Source organism: Aquila chrysaetos, chromosome 3 (assembly GCF_900496995.4).
Source record: "Aquila chrysaetos chrysaetos chromosome 3, bAquChr1.4, whole genome shotgun sequence".
Lineage (NCBI taxonomy): Eukaryota > Metazoa > Chordata > Aves > Accipitriformes > Accipitridae > Aquila > Aquila chrysaetos.
Genome location: NC_044006.1, coordinates 58,874,389 through 58,896,929, shown reverse-complemented (window position 1 = coordinate 58,896,929; position 22,541 = coordinate 58,874,389). Strand labels below are relative to the sequence as shown.

The following is a 22,541-nucleotide window of genomic DNA, read 5'->3' as shown; positions in this document are numbered from 1 at the left end:
AATTAAAACCTTAACTTATGTTACTGCCAATAAGTGGTCATTAAGGGCATGTGAGGGCAACCAGCATTTTTGTAGAATCAGATTCTTAGGGGTTGGTCTCTAAAGCAGATGTTTTTCATTTTTATTTCTTTTTTAAATGACTTATGAAATACTGAGACAACTGTAAGGATAGTGAAGATTTTTTGTATCAACAGTGCATTATGAATGCAGAGCTAAGCTTTTAAACACTAAACTTTGTTGATGATGGAGGAATAATCCCTGATCTGTGGAGAAAGAAGCATTGCAATAATACTGATGGTTTAGGCGAATGCTCACTACATTTTAATGGAGAAAAAAGGAATTAGTAGCTTTCTCTAGTGTGACAATTTTCCTGCAACATGAGAAAGGAATTTCTTCAAAAATAATAAAGGAGCAGAATACAATCTCTTCACACATTACAATTCTTCCCACTTATTGGGAGGGTACTACTAATTTTCAGTACGTGCTATGATCAGATAGAGTTTTTAAGTCTCTTCAGTGTGATTTTTTTTCTTTCCTTCAGTATGTCATGCATAGTCAAAATGGAAGTAACTCTTTCTGATGAGCTTGTGTTTTTCTGTGTGACCTGCAAAGTGTAATATTTGCTCAAAAAGAAGTATTACTGCTAAAATACAGTCCCAGAAGAACACTTCCAAATGGAAATAGTTAATTAAACAAACTTTAGTGTAGGTGAAAACTGTTAATTTCACTCGCCTCCTTATTCCCATATCACATTGCCACCCTAATTAATTTAATCTTCACTGAAAATGAAGTATAAACTCTTGTTTGGGAAGTAATAATCACAGCATGTAACAGGCTGAAATACTGTTCTTAGTCAACACCAGCTGTTTGGCTTGAGGTAGTTTGTGGTGTTGAAAAAGCATTTAAATTATACAGCAGCAGTGGACTTTTAATGGAATATCTGTTTCCACTCAGTAGAAACTTCTCTGTTGAATCTCAACGTGAAACAGAGAAAAAGACAGACTTTCACCTCTTTTTTTGTCAAATTTCAGCATGAAGTAGATGAAAGTATAGGGCTTTAGTTATAAAGCCAAATAACGTAAGGAAAAAATACTATCCTTCCTGCACATGCAATAAACTAGATTCTGAACACAATGACTTTTTTAAGGTAAACCACAGAATAAACAGAAGTTAGTGGTAGGTTTATGTCCAACAAAGTGACTGGGCGATTTAGCATGCCTTGTGCTATCCTTGGTGTACAGCACAGAATAGCTCTTTCTGTTTCCTTTCTCTGAAACTATTTTCATCTCAACCCAAGAACTACGGAGTTAATGGAATGGAAAATTCAGGCAACCTCATGCTCCTGATTTATGCATGACAAGAGAAACAGTTCCCGTAGATTTCTATGATAAAATGCTTTCCTTTTATTACAATCAAGTTCTTTGCAGTTTGTTTGCTTTTTGTGGGGGCGGATGTTACCCGTCACAAGTTAGACAGGACACAAGTGCTTTTGAGCTACTACAGGGTTCTGCTGGCGTAGGTATGTAGGTCATGGTGGCTAATCCCCTAATATAGATGCAGTTTTACTAGCCTAATTTTGCTTTTTTTTTACCAGTGTAGTCTGTGGAAAGCAATCCCGTAGCTGTGTGGTGCGCATTCACAGTCGTAGCGCTTTACCAGTACGTTATACCACTCTCCCTATTTCGGTAGCATCTTCCTAGTATAGGCACGACAAAAATATCCACCACAGCACTGCCAATGTGAGTGCAAGCAGCTCAAGCAGGTATAAGTCAGGCGTCGTACAGAGCTATTTGTACATGCAAACCCTGACCTGCAGTGTGTTATTTGCAGCCCTCCACCAGATATCTACATTTGACCCTTCAATGTCAACAGAAATGTCTGACTACCAGAACCTAGTTGTCATCTCCTTTCATTATCACAGGATTTTCTTGGGCCTTTTTCTATTCCTCATATTCACAATGCTAAGCTTCCATATTAATTAAATGTCAACATTCACTAGTCTGAGACTATGTTATCCAATAAATACCTGCCTGAAGCCAACTACGCAAAGGGTGGAACTTGCATGATTTTTAATACAAATTATTTGTTCACAATGTTTGATCAAATTAATCAGTGGCAGAATAAATGGGAGCTGTAACTGCAGCTGAAAAGGATTTGAAAAAAATATTAATGCTGCTTTTGTAACTCATCTCTCTACTTTGCCTCTGATAGCCTTCATTTCGGGGGTCTTAACCTTCCTCTGGGCCAAAGCTGGGTTGCTTGCCTATATGCACAGCAAAACAGTTAAAGACAGGAAGCTTCACACAAATAGAGTCTTATTTAGATCCGGTGGGTTTTTATTTTTTCTCTTCCAGGTGTCTTGTTTTCAATTCACTTAGTTTTTATCACTGGAAAGTAGAAAAAAAAACCAAAAACAAATCCTGATGGGAAATCTAACAATACGTGGCCCTTTTCTCTCACTTGGTTTGACAATTTTAGCCACTGGCTGTAAGCGATGAAGCTCCCACGGGCAGATATTATTATCCTAATTCCCGAGACGAGGAAGCTGAGTCATGGGGGGGGGGGCTGCCCGACCGCCCAAGACCGCACGGAGAGGCCTACTTCCAGGGAAGCTCTGCGCTCAGGCTGGCTTTAATCTGCAGAGATAAAAAACATCTTTTGGCACGTCAGAAATAGCTCTTGCTTGACACAGGCCCGCTGGGAGCCCCAGGCCCATCTCTCCGGGAGCCGGCCGAGCTTTCTTGCCGCACGGTGGGTCAGATTCTGCAGCGCGCCAGATCGCTCTCCCGCCGCCACTGCGAATTAATGGCTTGGGGCTGGCTTCGGCGCGGGAGAAATGATATTTTCCCCAACAGTGCTGCAGATGGAGCTCCAAGCAACTGTCAAAAGCGCGGGGACTTCCACCTCCTCATAACTCGAGGCAGATTTAAGCTGGTGACCTACAAGCAGAGGGCTCTGCAGCGTTTTCCCCAACCCCAGCGCAATCCAGCCTCCGCACTGCCAGCGCGGCTTCATCTCGGCAGCCATCTAGGTTGTCAGAGGGATGGTGAGCCCAGGCTGCACTGCAGCGCTTGAGGTCTTATCTCCTCGTCAGGCCCTTTGGGATTTCTCCCCCTCCACGTGCTAGATGCCTTCATTTCAATGGGATTTGCTGGGACTTCTGGGAGAAGCAGCCCCCCAGGGCGCGAGGTGAACGGCTTCCGCCACGTGTGGGACCCTGCGGCGTTCGCAGCCCTGAACGTACTCTGCATCCGACCTGGGAGAAACTCCTCTAATCGCTCGTTGTTGCCTTTTCTTCAGGGGCACCAGGGAAGGACGCGGTGGCCCCGAGGAAGAGCCGTACGCATGAGTTCAGTGCTGTCCGTGAGTCTGGCCGCCACCTCCCTTGGTCCTGTGCGCCCTCACCATCCTGCCTTACAGTGGGCTGCTGCCGGCTGCCGTTCTCCCAGCCACAGCTGGGGTGAAGGCGGGAGCGTGGTAAGATCTCATAAACGGTGGTTCAAAAGCCATTGGAGAGAACCTGGGATTTCAAAACAAAATGCTGCCACTGCCAGCGCCGCAGCGTTTTAATTACAATTCCACGGTATCTGTATCACAAAACCTGGCAATTTTAATGACAAAAAGTACTCCGATGCCACAAAGTATTTTTAGAACTAATAAAACCTCTGCAGAATATGTCCCTGGAATGTATTGAGATCCAATTTCTGCATTCATTAGAAATATCAAATAGCATGTGGTGGATGGTTATTTGGAAAAAATGCATTCAATGTAAATTGATTTTGTATTATCAGGAATAATGTGGAGAGAGGTTTTTCCAGCATCTTCAAGCTTCAGCCATTCCACTGCCTGCTGCAGTTTATGCCCTAATCTTGTGAGATTTACATAGCATTTTAATTTTCAGTCTTGTCTGCATTTGCCAGCTGAGGGATTCTTATTATACTTTACATTAATTCCGAATTCACACCGTAACAATAGCAAAAAAATCGAGTACTGACAAAAGCGAGAGGCCAAACATGACTCAATTAAAATAATATGTATCACTATTAATCACCTCTGCCTGTCCATCTACATTCCCGTGGCGGTGCCTCTCTCCACAGCAGCGGCGTTTATGAGCAAAGCCAGCTCTCATCCCTCCGCTCCCCCCTCCTCCCGCCACCTTCCTGAGGGATGACGAGGATCCGGGGAGAGCGGGAAGGAGCCCCGAAGGGCAGCACTGGGAGAAGCCCGGGGCCGAAGAGGAGCCGGGCCGGCGCTGACCCCTGCGCCAGCCGGCATGTGCTGGGCTGCCCTTCCCTCCCGCCTCGGCGGGAAGCGGCCGCTCATGCCGGCCACCGAACCGAGCACTCGGCGCGTCCGGCCGCCTGCCGCGGTGGCCAGCAGCCTTGTGCCAGCGGCCGCGTTGTCCTCGGATTTGTGCAGAGCTCAGCTGGTTGCCAAAGCTTAATGCTTCACATTATTATTAACAGTTAATCCACGTAAAAATAAGGCAGGACCAATGACAAAGAACAAAAGCGGACCAGTAATAACCGCTCTCCGCAAAGTAAACCCCCCTGGGTAAGCGAACCAAAGAGGGCAGGGCTCCCCCACAATTTGCCACCAGCCAGCCATCGGGTTAATAGGAGACCCATCAGGGACAGGCGGTGACAAAAGGGGACACCGGAGGCTGAGACAGAAGGGCTGGCCCTTGCTGACACCTCCCCAGTCCCTGCCACAGCCCGTGGTGCAGCAAGTGAGCTGACGTGCAGAAACGGGGTGAGCTTCAGGGTGAGGAACGGGGCGGTGAGCTGGGGGCTATTCCCCTCAAAATCTGATCACCGCAAAGCCTCACCCGGCCCCGGCTGTCGCGCAGGTCGGGTTTAACGCAGGCCATTTGGATCGGTCTCGCCACTCTTCCGTGCTTTGTGCAATCACTGACATGTGCTCGAGTTGGGAAGAAACCACTGCTGGGTCCGCAGCAGCCCTGTGCCCACGTGGGCGGCGGGAGCCCTGCTGCAAGGGAAGGCCCTCGCCCAGCGATGGAGAGCTGGGCTGGCGCGTCTTCGCGTGACAGGGCGAAAACACAGCCCCGCACGCCACAGGCTTGCCCAAATGTGATTTTGAAGGTCATAATACAAGGCTGGAATTCCAATGCTTGTCCATGAAATTATGAAGCTTTAGAAGAATGATCTTACTGCTCTCCTGCATCTCTCTGGCCAAAGGTAGGTCCCCTCGACCCCAAAATCATTCAAATATGACCCAGGGGGCTTCTTGAAAGGAGCTTTGATGAGGTCTCAACCTTTGATAGAAACGGACAGGACCGTGTGTGCAGGAAGTGATGTTGTCTTCTGCTCCTCTCTCTTTTTCTAGATAAGTCCTATATGTGTCAGTGTTACCCAGAGCCGAGAGCAGAAAGGCAGCAGTCACCAGAAACCACAGACAGCTTGGTTCAAAGGAGAGCAAGGAAAACCATGCGACGTTTACAGTAAGCATACGTATTTGATCTGGCCGTGCTAGCTGCTCGCAAAGCGCTCCAGCCCAGTGCGTATGGGCTCCATTTCATTTGAATAAAAACACTTTGGGTAGCTATGGAGGAAAAGAAACAACTTGCAAGAAGCACTTGCTAGTTTCACAGGAGTAATCACTCATCTGAAACTGGTAACAAAAAAACGGCCCTGTCACTAAGCACATCAAACTTAGCTTGACTAATTTGTGACTGGTTATCTCTTTGTGAACAGTATGTTGAATCAAATCTGGGGAAAAGTGGGTAATTAATGAATCAGTCAATGACATCAGCTCAGTTAGAGACAAAGCTCAGCATCTTTTTTAGCTTGGGACTGTCAGTTGTTGCAAATGATCAAACACCTAAAGAAAGAACATTTTTGCTGAAAAAAATGTACTGAACCGGGCAGACCCAGAAGCATTTGCAACAGAGCTGGGCTTGGCTGCTTCCCTGCGTTACTGCTGTACCACAGCTTTCCTCTACTGAAACAGCAATACGAGATGACACATCAGGCAGGATAATAGTAAAAGAAATTATTTTTCTCTCCATTCTCGTTGCTGAAACTGCTGGGAGAGGCATTTCCGATTTCCTTCTTCAGTAGCAGCTCTGGCCATCATGTAGTTTATCTGACCTTTGGCTACGCCGCACCATGAAATCAGACACCGCTAGGAGGGGGGCCAGAACAAAGCCTGGAGAGATTAATAAGAGCATTATTTGCGATGTGGCACAGGGCCATGAGTCACCGTGCAGCCAGGCTGCTGCACCTTCTGGCAACAGGAACAGCCCAAGTTCTGCATCAAGCTTTCTGCTTTAAAAAAAAAATTATAATCCTCACTTGTGTTCTTCTTTTACACAAATTCCTGGTTAAATGAATGAATGGGAGAAGGAGGAAAAAAACCACTCAACTGGAGTGGAAGCAAAATATAAACATAAAGTTAATGTGTGACTTTCATTCAAAAGAGTCTATTCTTTGCATGATTGTTTGGGGCTTTGGGGGATTAACCAATAAAGAAAAAAATTCTGCTTGTTCAGCCTGATGTTAATGTTGGTGTGGTACTTTCATTACCGCAAAGATTTGCTCACATCCCCTTCTAATACCTTCCACCTTCACAGCTGCACCATGCTAGGGTGCAAATGCAGTGCTCTATGGCAAATACAGCTCCATTTTCTCATGTCATCATGTGCAAATGTCTTGACTTGGAGAACACTAAATTCTGTGCAGGTCAGGTTCAAAGAGCTTGAGGATAAAGAAATACATGTAATTATTATTATTATTATTATTATTATTATTATTATTATTATTATTATTACAGTTTTATACCAAGCCCAGATAGTAAGAAGAGGAATTAGATTTCTTATCTTCAACTGCATTTGACTGTAAGGTTAAAGATCAGCGACATCTTGATTAGGAAGCAAGAATGATATGAATCAAGAGATTCAAAATGAATCAAGATGATGTGAATCACAGTGAATCAAACATGAATGATGTGAGTTGTGTTCTGTGTTAAGGAGCTCCCTGACTGTACCAAGCTCCAGCAGGAAAGCTGAGGCCAGGGGATTCTCTAGGTGAGGAGCAGAGAGGACAGTCCTGCTGGAGATGGGGCAGCCTCTCACAGCACGCCTGACCAGGAGGAGCCCGTGAACGGGGCTTTCTACAGACAACGGGCAGAAGTGTCCTTCTTACCAACCCTGATCCTTATGGAGGATTTCAACCATCCAGGCATCTGCTGGAAGTGCAACACAGCATTGAGCAGGCAATCCAGGAGCTTTTTACACTGTGCTAGTGGTAATTTCATCACGTGAATGCTGGAGGGGCCAGCTGGGGGTTACGGTCTGCTTGTCTTGCCAGTGGTGAACATGGTCACAGTATCAGCCTGGGCTTATCTTCTGTCACCGTAACTGAATTCAGGATCTAGAAGAAGGCTGGGAAGGTAATGACAGAGTTACGACTTTGGATTTCAGAAGAAGAAACTTCAGTTTACTCAGGGAGTTGCTAAATAAAATCCCCTGGGATGCAACCATGAGGTGGAAACGTGCCCAGAAGACCTGAATGATTTTTAAAGAGATCTTACTGAGAGCTCAGCAAAAAACAATCCTTCTGTGCAGGAAGATAAAATTTTGACAGAAGACCTGATTGGCAACGGGAGCATCTTCTTGATGAAACCAGATGCAAAAAGGGAGCGTGCAAGAGATGGACATGAGGGACAGCACCCGTTTCCTGAAAGAAGTGGCCAATGTGATTGTGAGACTGCTGTCTACTGTCTGTGACAACTGCAGTGACTGGGGAAGTCCCTGGTGGCTGGAAAAAGTCTAACGCTTCATCTATCTTGAAAAAGGCGAGAAAGGAAACTGGGGAACTATCTGCTGGTGAGCAGCATCTCAGTCACAAGAAGATCAGTGAGTGTGTCCCTCTTGGGATCCACTTCCAAGGCCATAAAGGACAAGTTTGTATGGATTTACTGATGGCAAACTGAACCTGACCAACCGGCCTGCTTTCTAAGATGAAATCACTGAATGTGTGAAGAAGATGAAAGCGCTGGGTGTAATCTACCCCGACATTAGTAAGGCTTTGACGCCATCTCACACAACATCATCATTCGGAAGCTCAGAGGGTGTGGCCTAAAAAGACAGACTGTAAGAGAGGCTGAAAACTGGCAGGTGATGCCTGGCAGGTCACCAGCTACCAGAGGAGCACCCAAAGGGTCAGTACTGAGATCCACATTGTTCAGCATCCTCATCAGCAACCTTGATGATGACACAGTCAGATTTGTTGATGACTTAAACTGTCTGGACTGACAAACAGCAAAGCTTCAATGCAGAGGCTCCTTTATAAACTTGAGATCTGGGCCAACAGACACCTCGTGAGGTTCAGCAAGGAAACATGATCCGTTACAGGCTGGGAAGCACCTCGCTGAAGGGTCATCCTGGTGAAAAGGAGCTGGGGATTACAGAGGGCACAAGGCCAAATGTGAGTCACCAGTGTCCTCTCATCTGAACAGGGCATGTCACATCCCGGGCTACATTAGGAAGGCAGTGGCCAGAAAACTGAAGGAAGTTATTATCTCACTCTCTTCAGCTTTGCACCCAATCTTTGGGTCCAGCAGTCCAAGAGGGGCGTGGAGAAACTGGAAAGGGTCCAGTGGAGGGTTACTGAGACGCCTGGAGGGATGTGAGAGGAGCTGAGGGAGCTGTGCTTGTTTAGTCTGATCAAGTGGAGGCTAAGGGCTGCTGGAACAGCTGCCCACAGCTCTTTGAAGGGCAGGTACGCAGACAAGAGCCAAACTTGTCTTCTTAGTGCTAGAGGCTGTAAAAGGGGCCAGCGGCCACAAGCTGAGGTATGGACATGAGAAGACATGTTCACCAGGAGGCAGTGTAACCCTGAAACAGGTTGCCCAGAGAGGTTATGGAACTTCTGCCGCTGGAGATATTTCAAGATTTAGCTGGACCATGGCTGACCTCGTCCAGTGCTGGTGACAGCCCCATTTCAAGCAGGGTGTTGGACTAGATGAACTCCAGAGGTCCCTTGATTCTACAATTAACTAACTGAAATAATAACTGTATGAAATGTTAACAAAATATGATTATAAATAAGATTAAGTGGATTTGTTTCCAATTTGCAAGAAGAGGGTAGCGGAATATGCACTATTTCCTGTTTTTGCACTGCACTAGGAGAAACTATACAGTGATTCCTGAGTAATGTTTCAAAAAACTCCAAGATCGGGGGAACAGTAAATAACAAGGAGGAAAGATTGCAACCCAAAGAGTCAACTTGATCATTTGCATTGGCACAGTGAAACCCTAAGCTTTCCAATGCAGCCAAAAGCAAGCTCAGACATTTACAACGATGTAAGATTTACAGCAGAAGAGGTGCCATGCTGATCAGCAGAGGTTAGGGAAAAAGACTTGGTGAGCACAGTAAATGAATTTGAATTTGCAGAGCATATTGCTGTCACAAAAGGAGCTAATATACAAAGATCGGTGCACACCAACAAGGATAAAAGGAAACGCCAAGTGTGACACAGTAGGTTACGTCACCTCTGACATCAGCCCTCGTGGGCTGTTCTGCTGGCCACCTCCTGAGCAGAATACAAATGAAAAGGAGAGAGTCTTAGAGGGTACAAAATGTCTTATGGTGAGAGACTGAAACATTTCAGTATGGTAGCTTTTCAAAAGTGAACATAATGGAGATTTCTGCACTGGTTCGAAGAGAGGTAATTGCACATTTCTCAGCGGCATAAGGGCAAACCTGAGTTTTGCTGCTTCCTAGTTGAAAGGGAAAGAGCTTTTACAGGCACTGTGGCGTGTTTTCCTTCACCTCCCACACACAGGCAGGGCCAGCAAGCCCTGCGAGCCTGTGTCAAGCCCTGCAAGCCCATGCCAAGCCCTGCAAGCCCTGCTCCTGCCTCTGCCCCAGTGCTGAGGGAGCAAACTCAAAGCGGGGCTGTGGGCACGGGCAGCAGGGACATGGTTTTCCCTCTGCAGATCTGTTTTGCTGCTTCCAGCAATTTGCTGCCTGGAGCATCTGCCTATTCTACCCTCACCCAACACAGGCTTTGGTCTCTGCGCATTTAGACAAGGAACACAGATACAGCATCTCTTAAAGCTTTCCCAAAGGTTGGAAGTTGAAGCTAGATCAGTTGAAACAGAAACAAGCCACAGTTATGTACACAACATATATATGAACTAAATAACAGTCATTAACTATTGAAATAAATTACTGCTGACTGACGAGCAAATGCTATTAAATTGAGTGTACGTTTGTCCCAAAAGCTGGTGTTTTCTGCAGCTATTAGGCTTGAAACATGACTTATCCCTGGGTTGCCTAAGCGGGAGGTCAGCTAGATGATCACGCTGGGTCTTTCCGGCCTTAAATTCTGTGGCTCTGTGGAAATTATGTGTCAGGGGGTTTTTCTCATCATAGCCAGACTGAGAGCTTGAAATCCACATGGTTACTGACAACTCCCAACTGTCAGTAAAGCTGTTTCACAGAAAGTGTTACATGACTGATGTCTTTACAACTGCACTTTTCCAAACAGATGGGGGGGAAAAAAAAGGCACTGGTCTCAAATCAAATTAGTCTTGATGGATTACGCAAAAGAAATTTAACACATGCTCCACATTTTGAGAAACTTCTAAATATAACATCTCCATTGAAAACAAAGTATATGACTGTGCTAAAAATATGTAAATACACAGCTATAAAACTATCTTCACATTACAGAATGAGGACGACTATTAGGGGCTGGAAAAAATGACATTTTCTTGATGCAGGACACCCATGTCAAGGTTGCCACACCTTGTTTAACCTCAGAGATAAGCTCATTTCTGAATGCTCACTGTTTGACTTATAGAGGTTTGTCTCTACTGAAGACAGGGCAAAGATAAAAATGTTCCCATTGTAATTTATGTCATCATTGCATTTAGAAATAATAAATCCGTGACATTATGGAAAAAAATTAAAGTAACCCACAATGGAAAATGTGATATTTAAATTCTGTTGCAGCTGGAAACATACTGTAATAAAGAATTAACCAGTGAGTCTTGGTCTACACCCTGGTATTCTTTCATTATAATTAGGCAGGGTGTAATTTTATTTTACCAGAGTAGTTATACTGGTAAAACATTTACTGCATATGCAATTTTCCTCATATAAAGGTATGATGCCTTAGTATATGTTATGCCATCATCATCTGAAGAAAGAGATACAGCAATGTAAGAATAGCACCCTAGTATGCCTACATACCTACCAAGCAATTGTACTGGTTTAAATGGAGCCATGTGGTTAAGGGAACATACTGCCTATGTTCAAACAGGTTCTTGGAAAGTTAGAGAGTGATATTCTGAAGATATAATTCTTTTACAATTACTTGTAGGAATTAATAATAGTAGAAAAAGCAGTCTCAGACACAGAATTAGCAGAATAAAAAGGCAGAACTGAAATTTGCACAAACAAAAAAGGCAGGTTTTTTTTCTGAATAATTTCAAATTACACAGGTAAAACAGGCCCTGAGAAGTACAGCAAATAGGGTCTGTATAACAGAGGAATTATTTTCTCATGAAAATTACATTTGAATTCATTTATAGCCATCTTTTGGTGCTCCAAAAGATAAAAAGCAAATCACATCTCTAGGTCCTTTATTCCATGTAGAATCTGCTTTGAAAATAGAATAATGACAGCTTCCTAATTATTATTTTTAAGGTAATTTTTAAAATAAGAAAAAGAATCTCCCATGTAATTATCAAAAAGAATTAATATCGTTCCAGGAACAGCAGCAAAAAATTGGACTGTAGCCTCCTACCTGGTATGGAGCCAGGGAGTTTTCTTTGGTAAGACCGTAGCAGGCAGAAGAGGCATAAAAACCACTGTAGCAGCAGACATTAAGAACATTAGCACGGGGGACGATTTTGTTCCACTTGTCAGTGAACACATGCAAGATCACCTTACTTGGCTCAGTAAAGACCAGTGTGGCTCTGTGCGAGTGGCTGGAGAAGAACATCCATTTCTCCATGAGAAACACCCAGAGTACCACTGGGGGGAAAGGCACTTGCAGTTCTTGCAACAGTAGTTAGAATTATAACTGGGGGTACTGAAAAAGTATTAACTAGCCTAAGCAATGCTTTTTTTTAATCTTCCGTATGTTTTACAAACTTTAATTTTGATTCAGCCCTGGCTTATGCCAGCTTGCAGCAGCAGCCAGATGGGGCTCGCTGCCCCACCAGGCACCTACACAACTTTGTGGGGATGTTTATGTGGTGGGAGGTGCTGCCTGGGGAAGGATCTTGTTCAGGCATGTGCTGAGTCAATGTATTTCTCTGGCAGCTTGTACTGGCAGAACAATTATAGTGGCCAAAGAGTTATTTATAACTGTCCTCCCGCAACAGGATTCTTGAGGGAGGATGTTGGTACGAACGCTGCTATTCCATGTACACATACATCTACACACACGGCAGCTGCATCTCTATTAAATGAATGCAGAATACTGTTCTGACATAAGTCCTGGGTTTTTTTTCCCAAGGAGGTCACTTGTATGGGGGAAAAAAGAATGCAGCTCCAACCACAGTCAGTCCACACCTCATCTGAAAGCCTGGATGCCTCCCCACAGATTGCCATAACTTCTTCATGAACTCATCAGAACTGACAGCATGGGTAAGCCTCTGACCATACAAACAAACCCGAACACTAATGTGGCTTCACTCACTTTGGCTTGCCTTAGATTCACCTCCCCTCAGAAAGCAGCCACCATACAGCTTCTGAAGCCCGTGTGAGAGTGAGGAAAGGGAAACTTATCCTTGAAAAACTCAGGGCTCCAAACTCGTCACCTCGCAGGAAAGGCACCCCATCGGACACAGCAGAGCTTCGCTCCCTGCTGGCTGCAGCCCCTTCACTTGCTCATGTGGAACAAGTTACAAAATCAGATCATTGCTTAACCAATTTAACCAGTAACCTACCACGGGTGAAGCATGACCTTCGTAGTATTCTTACTTTCTTGTACTCTAGAATATGGACAAATCAGGTAGAAAAATGAAACGATCTGAAAATGCAATGGCAAATGCCTAAACTGCAAAATGCAGTCGTATATGCATGGGGCCTCCACACAGCAGCACGCCTTCATTATTGTACTGGCTGCGAGCAGGTTGGTGAGGAACAGAAATAGTCCTTGGGCACTCAAGAATGTGTGCCTGCTAGTTTATTTTCTTTGTTTTGCAGTTTCAAATGCGAGCGTTCAGCCTGCCTGTCTGCTGCGAGAAGGCTCTGCAGCGGAGGAGACGCTGCTTCCCGCACTGAGGTTTTGTACATGTTCCTTTCCTGGCATTTCCCCGTGCAGGGGAAAAATGTGCATTTTGTTCTTTGTGTACAGAAAATGTAAGGAAACTGGGAAACAGGTCGGGGTTGTTTACTAACCCTCTCCACAAGCCAATGTAGCAGTAAAGGAAGACCGAATGCAAAATCTCCATGAGAGAGAAAACAAAGCCTGTCTCTCTTCCATCTTGAATCTCAGGGTCCTGCCAGGCAGACATGATGTTTCGCACATTTAAAGGTGCAAAGCACATAATAGGAGCTATATCATAGGGCAAATAAATACATCTGCATGCATTTCAGAGAAGGTAGGACTGGAAGCAAAAAAAATCACAAACACAACCCTTTCTCCACCATTTTAGTTCCATAGGTGGATCTGTATGTTACGAACTACCACAACAGTAGAAGGAGGTGTTGCAAAAGGGAAAAAGGCAACTGATTCCAAAATTGGGATTCAAACCCTCTTGCACGCAGCATAGAAATTAGACTAAAGAAGTAATCTTTTGTACTGATAGGGCTGAATTAAGAAGCTTTCATTCATGGTCATTCTATATTTATTTCACCTACACAAACCCTGGTTTGCTTTAGGGGTTCAGAGGAGCTGGAAAGATTTCATAATGCCACTGTGTCAGAGTTTGATGGCTGTTTTTTGTTCCAGACAACATAAGGGATGTACAGCAGCTACTGAAGTGCCAGTATCAAGGAAACAGCAGCGATGTTGCCCTTCACAATTATTTTTATTCTAAGACTCATGTGCTTTGTTACATTTTCTCAAAAAAAAAAAAAAAAAAGGAAAAAAATCCCTCTCCTTAGTGGCACTAAAATTAGCAATGCCAGGAATAGATACCAAAATCATCTTCTTCCCCATTTATTTTGCTCAGATGTGAATGACGCTGCATCAAGCACAGAAAAGGAGTATATTAGTCTCATGCTGCTGGAAAAACAAGTGTATTACATTGCTGAAATGTCAAGTTTCCACCATGCATTTGATAATAGATTGTGTGCTCGGTTTCTTGCATCCGTTGTAGCAGCTTACTGAAGATATGCTCTGCATTTGCCAACAAACCAGCCTGCCCTTTGGACTGAATCATTCCAGCCAACTGTGGCTTTATCATTAGCCTTTTTAGGTGTGGCCTGGCCTGTCAGATGGCTGTGTATTTGAAAAACAGTTAATACTTTTTTAACAACAGAATCCTTCACCTGATTGATCTTTTTTATTTTATTATCCCATAATCTTCCATCATGCACTCTTCCCGCAAAGATTTTTGGCTACCGTAACAGGTGAAGGGTCACACCTGGACATCATCCATCACAGCGGCATTGTCTCTGCACTGCAATTGCATGGGTGGTGGTTTGTTTCACAGGCTGCAGTAAGCAGGTAGGAACAACTCTGGCAAGAAGGGTTGCACGCTGTCAGTGCAGGTCCCCAGATGACTTCTATCAAAATTTTAAGGCTCTGCATGTCGTGAAATGCCCTGATACTGAGCTTCAGTCTGTTTCAAATTATATCAAATGCCTGCATGTAAATCTCATTCCGAGTGGTCCTCCTCAGACACAGGCTGTGACAAGCTCAGGGTGCGGAGTACTACATAACTCGGGTACGATTGCTATATCCTAGTTATCATTTGGGAAAAAAAAAAGGACTTAGAGTACCTTTCTTCAACTCACTTACCAAAATCCGAGACTGGAAAGCATCGGTGATCATACACATCTTCTCCAAAAACTCTGGAGCGGAACCAGCTTCTAGAAATTCTTTCATTTCAGCTGTAGCCTTGCGAAACCTGCTTGTCTTCAAAATCTTATAGCTGTAGTTGAACGAGCTGTGCTGTCAGCTGCCTGGTTTTAGACACACTGCTGCTGCAGGCTAGAAAATAAATGTGGGGTCAGTACCTGAGGGATGGGTGCAGAGAGGGAACTATAAGAGGAGAGGAAGAAGCCTGTATCTATGAGAAGTGACCCACATAAAGAGCCCCCGGTCACTGCCTGCTTTTCTCCCCCTGCCTTGCCCCTGCCTCGCGTGGTGCGGGATGCCACATTGTGCGGGAAAGACGAGCTGAAAAGCAGTGCAGGAGGAAGACAGTAACACACCACCAGGCACTGGAAAGTAGTCAGCACCTCCAGGAACAGGCAAGGCTGAAAGTAGCAGTGGGCACAGAGAAGATGCTATCAGCTTGATGAAGGTAAGAAGCACTGTAAGAAAAAAAGAAAGGAAAGTGGACAAATTAGCTGAATAAATTTTGTGGTGAAAACAGCTGGATGAGCGTCTCTGGAGACTGAGAAAAACCAGAAACAGAATGGAGAGATCATCATCATCTGTCCGTGCTTATAATGATGACAGATATGACAGTCTGCCCAAGCCAAGCATTGCTGTCCTGCTGCGGCACTTTCTCTTCCCAGTACAAAGCTCCTCGGCAGTCGCTTTGAGCCCAACAAAAAAATTGACATCTTTTACTGCTGCTTCCTGTGTTTTTATTTTCTGTTCACTATTTCTTTTTTGGTTTTGTATTTTCCTTTCTCCCGATCTTGGTGATGATCAGTAAAGAGCATTACCTGCAAAACTGCATTGCCTGTGAGTAGGCACAAAAAAAGGCTTCCTTGCCTTCCAGCCTCTTTCCCGAGCTGGATCCTCTCAGATCCTCCTTAGCAGCATTTGTCCCTCATCAGATGTCATGTAAGAAATACCTGTGTTTAATAGTTGGGCCAAAAATTTTTCATTGTGGTGTTTCTCTAGCCCAAAGGGTCTGTATTTAGCCATGTTCTTCAGTTTTGTGCTCGTTTCTTCTGTTAAATCCTAATCTATACGATTTCAGTGTAGAGTTACAGTCTCTCTCTCCCCCTTTACTCCAATAAACTGCCAATGCAGATATTCCTGTCACACCATAGGGAATATCCCACCAGTTACCAATTATATATCAATAGCAGGTATGAGACCTATGACAGGAATTGTGTTATCACCTAATCTCTATATACCTTCTCTGTATTTTGCAGACCATTGTATGAGAAGCCATGTAAAATGCCTTGTCCCTATGGAGGGAAGAGTGGAAAAGAATAACTGGCACATAAGTACTCACTTGAGAAGCTGACCAAATGTGTTTTTGTCCTGGTTTCGGTGGTTAAACCACAACAGTTTTGAAGTTAAAAAAATGAGTTACTGACATTTCTCTGGATGGTGGTTTCCACTCCTGAGTAAAGCTTGGCTCTGTCCCTGACTACCATTCATCCTCAGCCTTCAGCCTCAGGCTGCGTGAGACAGGGAGGGTAACCCCGCATGGCAAGCACCAGGCTGCCAGAGGGCTGGCAAGCTGCCATTGCAACTCCTGGCCACAAAAAGGACTTTAGAAGGGATCCTGGGAATTGCAGACCAGGAACTTTGCCTGCTAATGGCAGTAGAGTCTAAAAAAATAAAGTCACTGTAGACAGGGATAAACATGGTCTGTTGGGAACAAGGCAGCATAGTTTCTGCAGAGAGAAACCCTGCCTCACCAACGCACCACAGTTCTCTGAGTGCGTCAGTAAAGATGGAGAGTGAGTCTGGCAGACACAGTACCATCCAACTTTGAAAAAGCTTTTGATGAGGTTCCACACCAAAGGTTATCAGAGAAACTAACTTGCCACAGGATGGGAGGAGAGACTCTTGCAGACAGAAAATTGGAGGCAGGACATGAAGCAAAAGATAAGGCTTAATAGTCACTTTTCAGGGTGGAGAACAGGCATCAGCAAGGTCTCCCTGCTGTGGGATTGATGGTGGGACTGGCTTTACTCAACACTTTCAGTGAGTACCTGGAGGGGACCGTACAGTGTAGTCCTCAAGTTTGTATGTGACACTAAGTTCTTTCAGGCAAGTAACTCTAGAAGGCTTCATAAAATGGAGTGAGTGGGCAATGGGTCCATAAGCAGATACTAGAAGGGTTAGGCAGTGATGAGCTTCTAACATCCAAATCTAACAGCTGGGGATGCTGGGGGAGTACAGAGAGGACGGGCCACAGGATGTGACCAGGCTCACCTGCTCGCTGTAGGTAGCACTGCCTCTTTCCACTGTTGGAGGCAGACTCGGGGCTGGATGGATCATTGGTCTGATGCGGCACCTAATGTCTTAAGTTCTTAAATGTACTTCTGCACACCGTCCCAAGACACTTCCTAGTTTCAGCGCACATTCTGATGGGGCAAATTCCCGGCTTGGCACTAAGCTTGGGATGTAAAAACCCATGGAGTCCAATTACTTCAGTCCCCAAAGCCAGTACTGCCTGCCTCCATCCGTGTCTTCCCTAGTAGCTGACCTGCTGGCAGGCTGACCTGCTAAGCACGCTAAATATAAAACCCTTCAAGGACCACAGGACAGTTAAAGACAGAAGGAAACAGATTGTAGATGCGCTTTCACACACGTGCAGTCTCTCAGTTCCTCCTTCTCCATTAGCAGCCCTTGAAGAGGAAAGGTCTGTGCAAAAACGACAGACACTTGACTGGAAATCCCTGCTTCCACTGCCTCACCTTTCCTTGGATTTCTCTGGGGTTTGGAGAGCAGCCTTTCAAGGGCCAGGATCACTCAGCTTTCCATCCTTCCTCTTCAGTCTGCTGGTGCAGGCACGTCCATCCGTGCGCTGCAGGAAGGCCTGTCCCTTTTAAAGGCAGGGTCTGCTGATGCTCATTCCTGCCTCTCCTCTACCCACCGCCTCGGAGCAGGCGACTGGTAGAACTCGGTGGCTCGGTCCGCCAGCTCCACAGCCACGCTTTTGGTAGCCAAAAATGGCCTGATTCAGATCCAGAGCACGGTCTGCCCTCGGCCGTGACAGGGCTATCTTAACCCGTGCGGACGGTCACCGTCAGAAATCCCACGCAGGAAAGAAGCTGAGCCCCTGGAGCCGGCGGGGCGGCCGCCCCCCGCCTGCCGCCAAGGCCCTGCCTTGCAGCACCCACCGCCCGGCACAGCACCAGGGGCCGCGGGGGGGGGGCGGACTGAAACAAGAAAGCACGATTTAGCAGCTTGTGTATTCTGTCAGCCTCCGTGGTTTCTGCAGTGATAGGTAAAGGGTGAATTCTCTGTCTCTCCCACCTCCTCCTGCTTCCCCGTTTGTTTGGGCTGTATCCCGAAGCCTGTCCTGCATCACGTCCCCTTTTCCGATGCCCAGATGCACACCTCCGAGGTTCCCGAGCTCACTTTACTGAGCGAGGACTGGCGAGCCCAGCCTGAAAAGAGACCTCTGCTACCACTTAGAGGAGCTGCATCCCAGCTCCCCCTCCCCCAGTCCCTTCAACACCACCCACACAGCAATCCATCAGCATCACCCATGGAGCATCTGGGGGCAACATGTAATTAGGAATGATGCTGCCTGCCATTTATAGACATACTACTGCAAAGAAAAGCTGGTGAAAGTAATACCCACCGACAGACATACCTTATAGTGTGCATCAAACATTAATGGGGAAAAGTAAAGGAAAGGTGGAGGAAAGATACAGAGGGAAGAGAGAAGGATGAAGGCAGTAGCGTACTCCCCACAGCTTTAAAACAAAGCAGTCATTAAAATACATGCTCAGAGTGATCACGATGTAGTTGTCTGATAGAAGTTTATTTGAAGCAATAAATGAATTCTGTAAAATAAGAACACCCTGTCTTGCTGGATAAGTAGAGCTGCATTTGCTCCATGATCCCTTCACTGGGATACAACCCAGCAGAAATTGTGCAGGCACCCACATGCTACATTGCCTATGCGCAGGACGTGCTGGGCCCCGTGGTGTTTTCCTCTCCTCTTGAAGTCTTTCACTGCAAGAGATCTTCTTTGAGATTTTCCTCACAGCTGATAACTGTCTGGCTCATCGCAAGCACGCCTGCCCCTCAGTTTGAGAATGTTTCTTTTCAATCGTTCCCTATTTTTAATCTCCACCTTAATTTTTTTAAAGGATTTCAAAAAATTGGTTGTGCTTGTCACGACACTGTAAGCATTTAATATGCAGGCCTGCGTGTTCGCTTTCAAGGCATACATCAGCCTATTGTCACAGCAAAAACCAGCTGTTTGTGAGATCCTGTAACAATTCTGCCAAGACTCAGTAACTAGCCTTGGAAAAAGCAAAGTTAAACAAAAGGAGTGTGAACTATGACAAGCAGTGTGTGGAGTGGTAATTTAGAAGGGCAGGAGGAGATGTGAAGAGTAATTAGCCAAACAAACAAAAACACAGGACACATTATTTAAGTGCATCACAACCTGGAATCAAGGAACAGGAGTACCTGAGATCTGGAAAAGCACTGGAAGGAACTAAAAGAGAAATTCTTGCATCTCTCCCACAGATAAAGTCATGTAGGAGATACGTGCATCAGTGAATTTGAGTTAAAGCAAATGAAAGAATTAAAAAGACAGAGAGACAAGATGAAGGAAATCCAGAAGTGACTGAACCACTGTTTCGTTCAGTAGGAGAAAGGGAAAGAGGCAAATGGACGAGCTGCCTGCTCAGGGCATAACAATACAGCACAGAAGACAGCAAAGACCTCAGTGCTGTGCTTTTGGGGCTATGGAAAATGCTCTTCTAATGAGGAGTTTTTCAATCGCATTATGAAGCCAGATCAAATCCCTCCATTGCTTTGTTCATTCACTTGGTTTGCTAATCTGCAGCAGTAGAACTGATGGCAGTTAAACAGGATGGAATTTATATCAGGCTTAGAAATTGTACTTGCTGCCCATGGTTTCCCTGCAGAATGGCTTCAAATTACACCGCACTTGTGTGAAGTTGCAGAGTTTTGTCATCTAACCATTCCACCAGTCCAGAGCACATCACGGGAGCTGCGCCGCTGTCATCTGACTGCCATATGCCCCAGCCCGGGAACCTTCCTTCAGTGCAGTCACCCTCAAATCAACAAAAGCTTTTGCCTGGCTGAGGGTTTTCAGGACCCGCTCCCCAGACAAGTAGGACGGCCTGTCTGCAGCACTAGTTAACTAACATCCATCTTCTATGTATTCTTCATGTGTCTATCACCCCAGGATTCCAACACACTAGCACCACATTTCATTCATCTGCAACAGATGAACATTCATCTGAAGTTTTATTAGCATACTAGTGAATTTTCCCAAATTACCTTTTAGTTTTGTGGATTTTTTCAGTTCCTTCAACAGCTATTGCTAAGGGTTTTCACACTATGATCCTGACAGGTGACTAAGCTGTGTATAAAAGGATCTCTAGCTCTGGTCCTTTGCACTACTCAGGTTGAGGGGAAGGGAGAGGTATGTATATCCCTCCTTCAAGATTCAAATAATTTTCATTAAGATTACAGAAAATTACTTGTGGTCTCTGAGGAGCAGCAAAAATCCAGATTTCAGATTGCTTTTGTAGTCCTGTGTCCTTCCTTCAGGTGTGCAATGATGTAGCTCTGTCTATTTTCACACAGAAGGAATCCAGCTGAGATCACGTTTTATTATAACTCCAGATGATGAAAACCTCATTTTTCTCAGGTGGTCAGAGAACAAGTCCCAGTAAACTGGCATTCTTTTCTCTCTCATCTGAATTCTGCAGAGGAACTCAAATTGTTTATAAAGCCATTTCAAAAAAAAAGGGAGGACGGTCCTGGACTTTTTCACCTTTTCAATTACTCTTCAATCTCTTAAGAACAGTCATTTAGGTCAGAGTAGTTAAACTGCTATAAAACAGCTGCTAAAGCATTCTTATATTGTAGATTAAACAGCAATTTTGCCAAACATTCCCATGGCACGACTACATTAGCATAAACACAAAATGATGCAACTGCCTGGCCCCAAAGCAGGAGGCAGAGACAAGCCCCATGACCAAACTCAGAGATGGCTACAGCAAGGAGGTATTACTCATGAAAGGAGATAGAAAAATTGAAGCCTCCTTACATATTAATTTCCCAAAACAGGTAATAGCTGCAACACCAGTATGTTACTGATTCTTCTAATCTTCCTTTCTACCTAATGCCCTGTGCGGCTGGGGATTCAGTCTCCAACACAGAGCATGAGCCATTCCCTGAAAGCTCTAGAAAGATTTTCCTACCATTCCCTCATTTGAAGCACTGCTGGGGAAGAAAAAAATCGTTTTATCACTTCAGCTTTGTTTCCAGCAAGAAGCAGAGCTGTTCTGAGCACAAAGGAGTACAGGTGATACAGATCCAGTGTCTGATTCTCACTGCAATGGAAATCAGGTGGGTGCTGCTGACCTTAATGGAAATTAGTACCATAAAGTTGGCATTAGAGTTAGTGAGCAGAGGAATTGCCAATGACCCACTCTCCTTCAGTCACTAAAGATGCTTTAGAGAGGCAAGTCTTGTGAAAGCAAAGACAGAAATTGTTACAATTATGTTTTGGTTGACCATGCTTGCAAGTGTGTACATATGTGTATACAGGGAGGGGTTACATAAAAATCAGAGCAGACTACAAATGGGAGCTGTTTTTTCCAAATTTTATATGTTGCTTGAGTCATAAAAAATTAACTTCACCCAACTCAGTAAACTCCCTTCCCTCTTTGTTCATATTCACTCTAGTATATCCATCATTTTTGATCCTCTACTGATTTCCATTGTTGGGGCTTATTTTCTGTGACTTGAGAACCTGAAATTATGCTATATATCTTTGTAGCTCATTGAACTAACCAGCATTCATTTTAATTTAGTAAGGAAACATTTGGCTGGGTGTGACCAAATAAATACTGTGTCTAAACCAACACAGATATACTTTGTACAAGGCTATAAACCTGTCTCAGAGCTCTAATGATATTGCAAGTCAATGAAGCTTCAGTGTTCTCATTAACATGATTCCATCAGACCTCTACATTGCGTATTATTAACTTTTAACAATAGATTGTAATATAATTTATAGCACTGTGGGGCAACAAAGGCTGAATCTTGGTAGTAATCCACCCTTTTAGGTTGATAATGGCTTTAACACTGACCTAATATTGAAAGGTGAACATGTATAGAGGCCATCAGACCTAATTATAAATAGGACAACAGGGATTAAACACATCGCTAGTCTGTATCAGTGAAGACAAAACTTTCCTTGAGAGCAAAGGGCACAGATCTTGTCACAAGATTACGAGGAGTTTTGTTGCTGACTTTGACACAAAAAATAATCAAGAATGTTGTTTTAAAGACATTAACACACTTCCCACCCTCCCAAAATTTAATTTTTGTTATAAAAGGAACAAAATATAGAATAGCTAAAGTTAATCTGGGTACCTATTATTTAACTCAATTTGAAGGTAGGAACTAGTAGGAACAAGCATATTTTTATGAAGAAAAAGCAAGCCTTCAAAATCTCTGTGGAAATC

The 22,541-nt window shown here is 44.6% G+C and overlaps 1 protein-coding gene across 3 annotated transcripts in view; it reads right to left on the bottom strand.

The window, feature by feature from the left end:
• Positions 1-2,313: 2,313 nt before the first annotated feature.
• Positions 2,314-22,541, bottom strand: part of SPAG6 (sperm associated antigen 6) — a 59,802-nt gene continuing 39,574 nt past the window's right edge. For 2 of the 3 annotated variants that reach the window (XM_030010070.1, XM_030010071.1), the window contains exon 11: positions 14,055-15,467. In XM_030010070.1, coding sequence (XP_029865930.1) covers positions 15,386-15,467 — 82 coding nt within the window. In that variant the 3' untranslated portion in view covers positions 14,055-15,385. Of the gene's footprint in view, positions 3,521-14,054; positions 15,468-22,541 lie in introns of those variants that run through there. The other variant, XR_003922803.1, reaches the window with a different exon arrangement.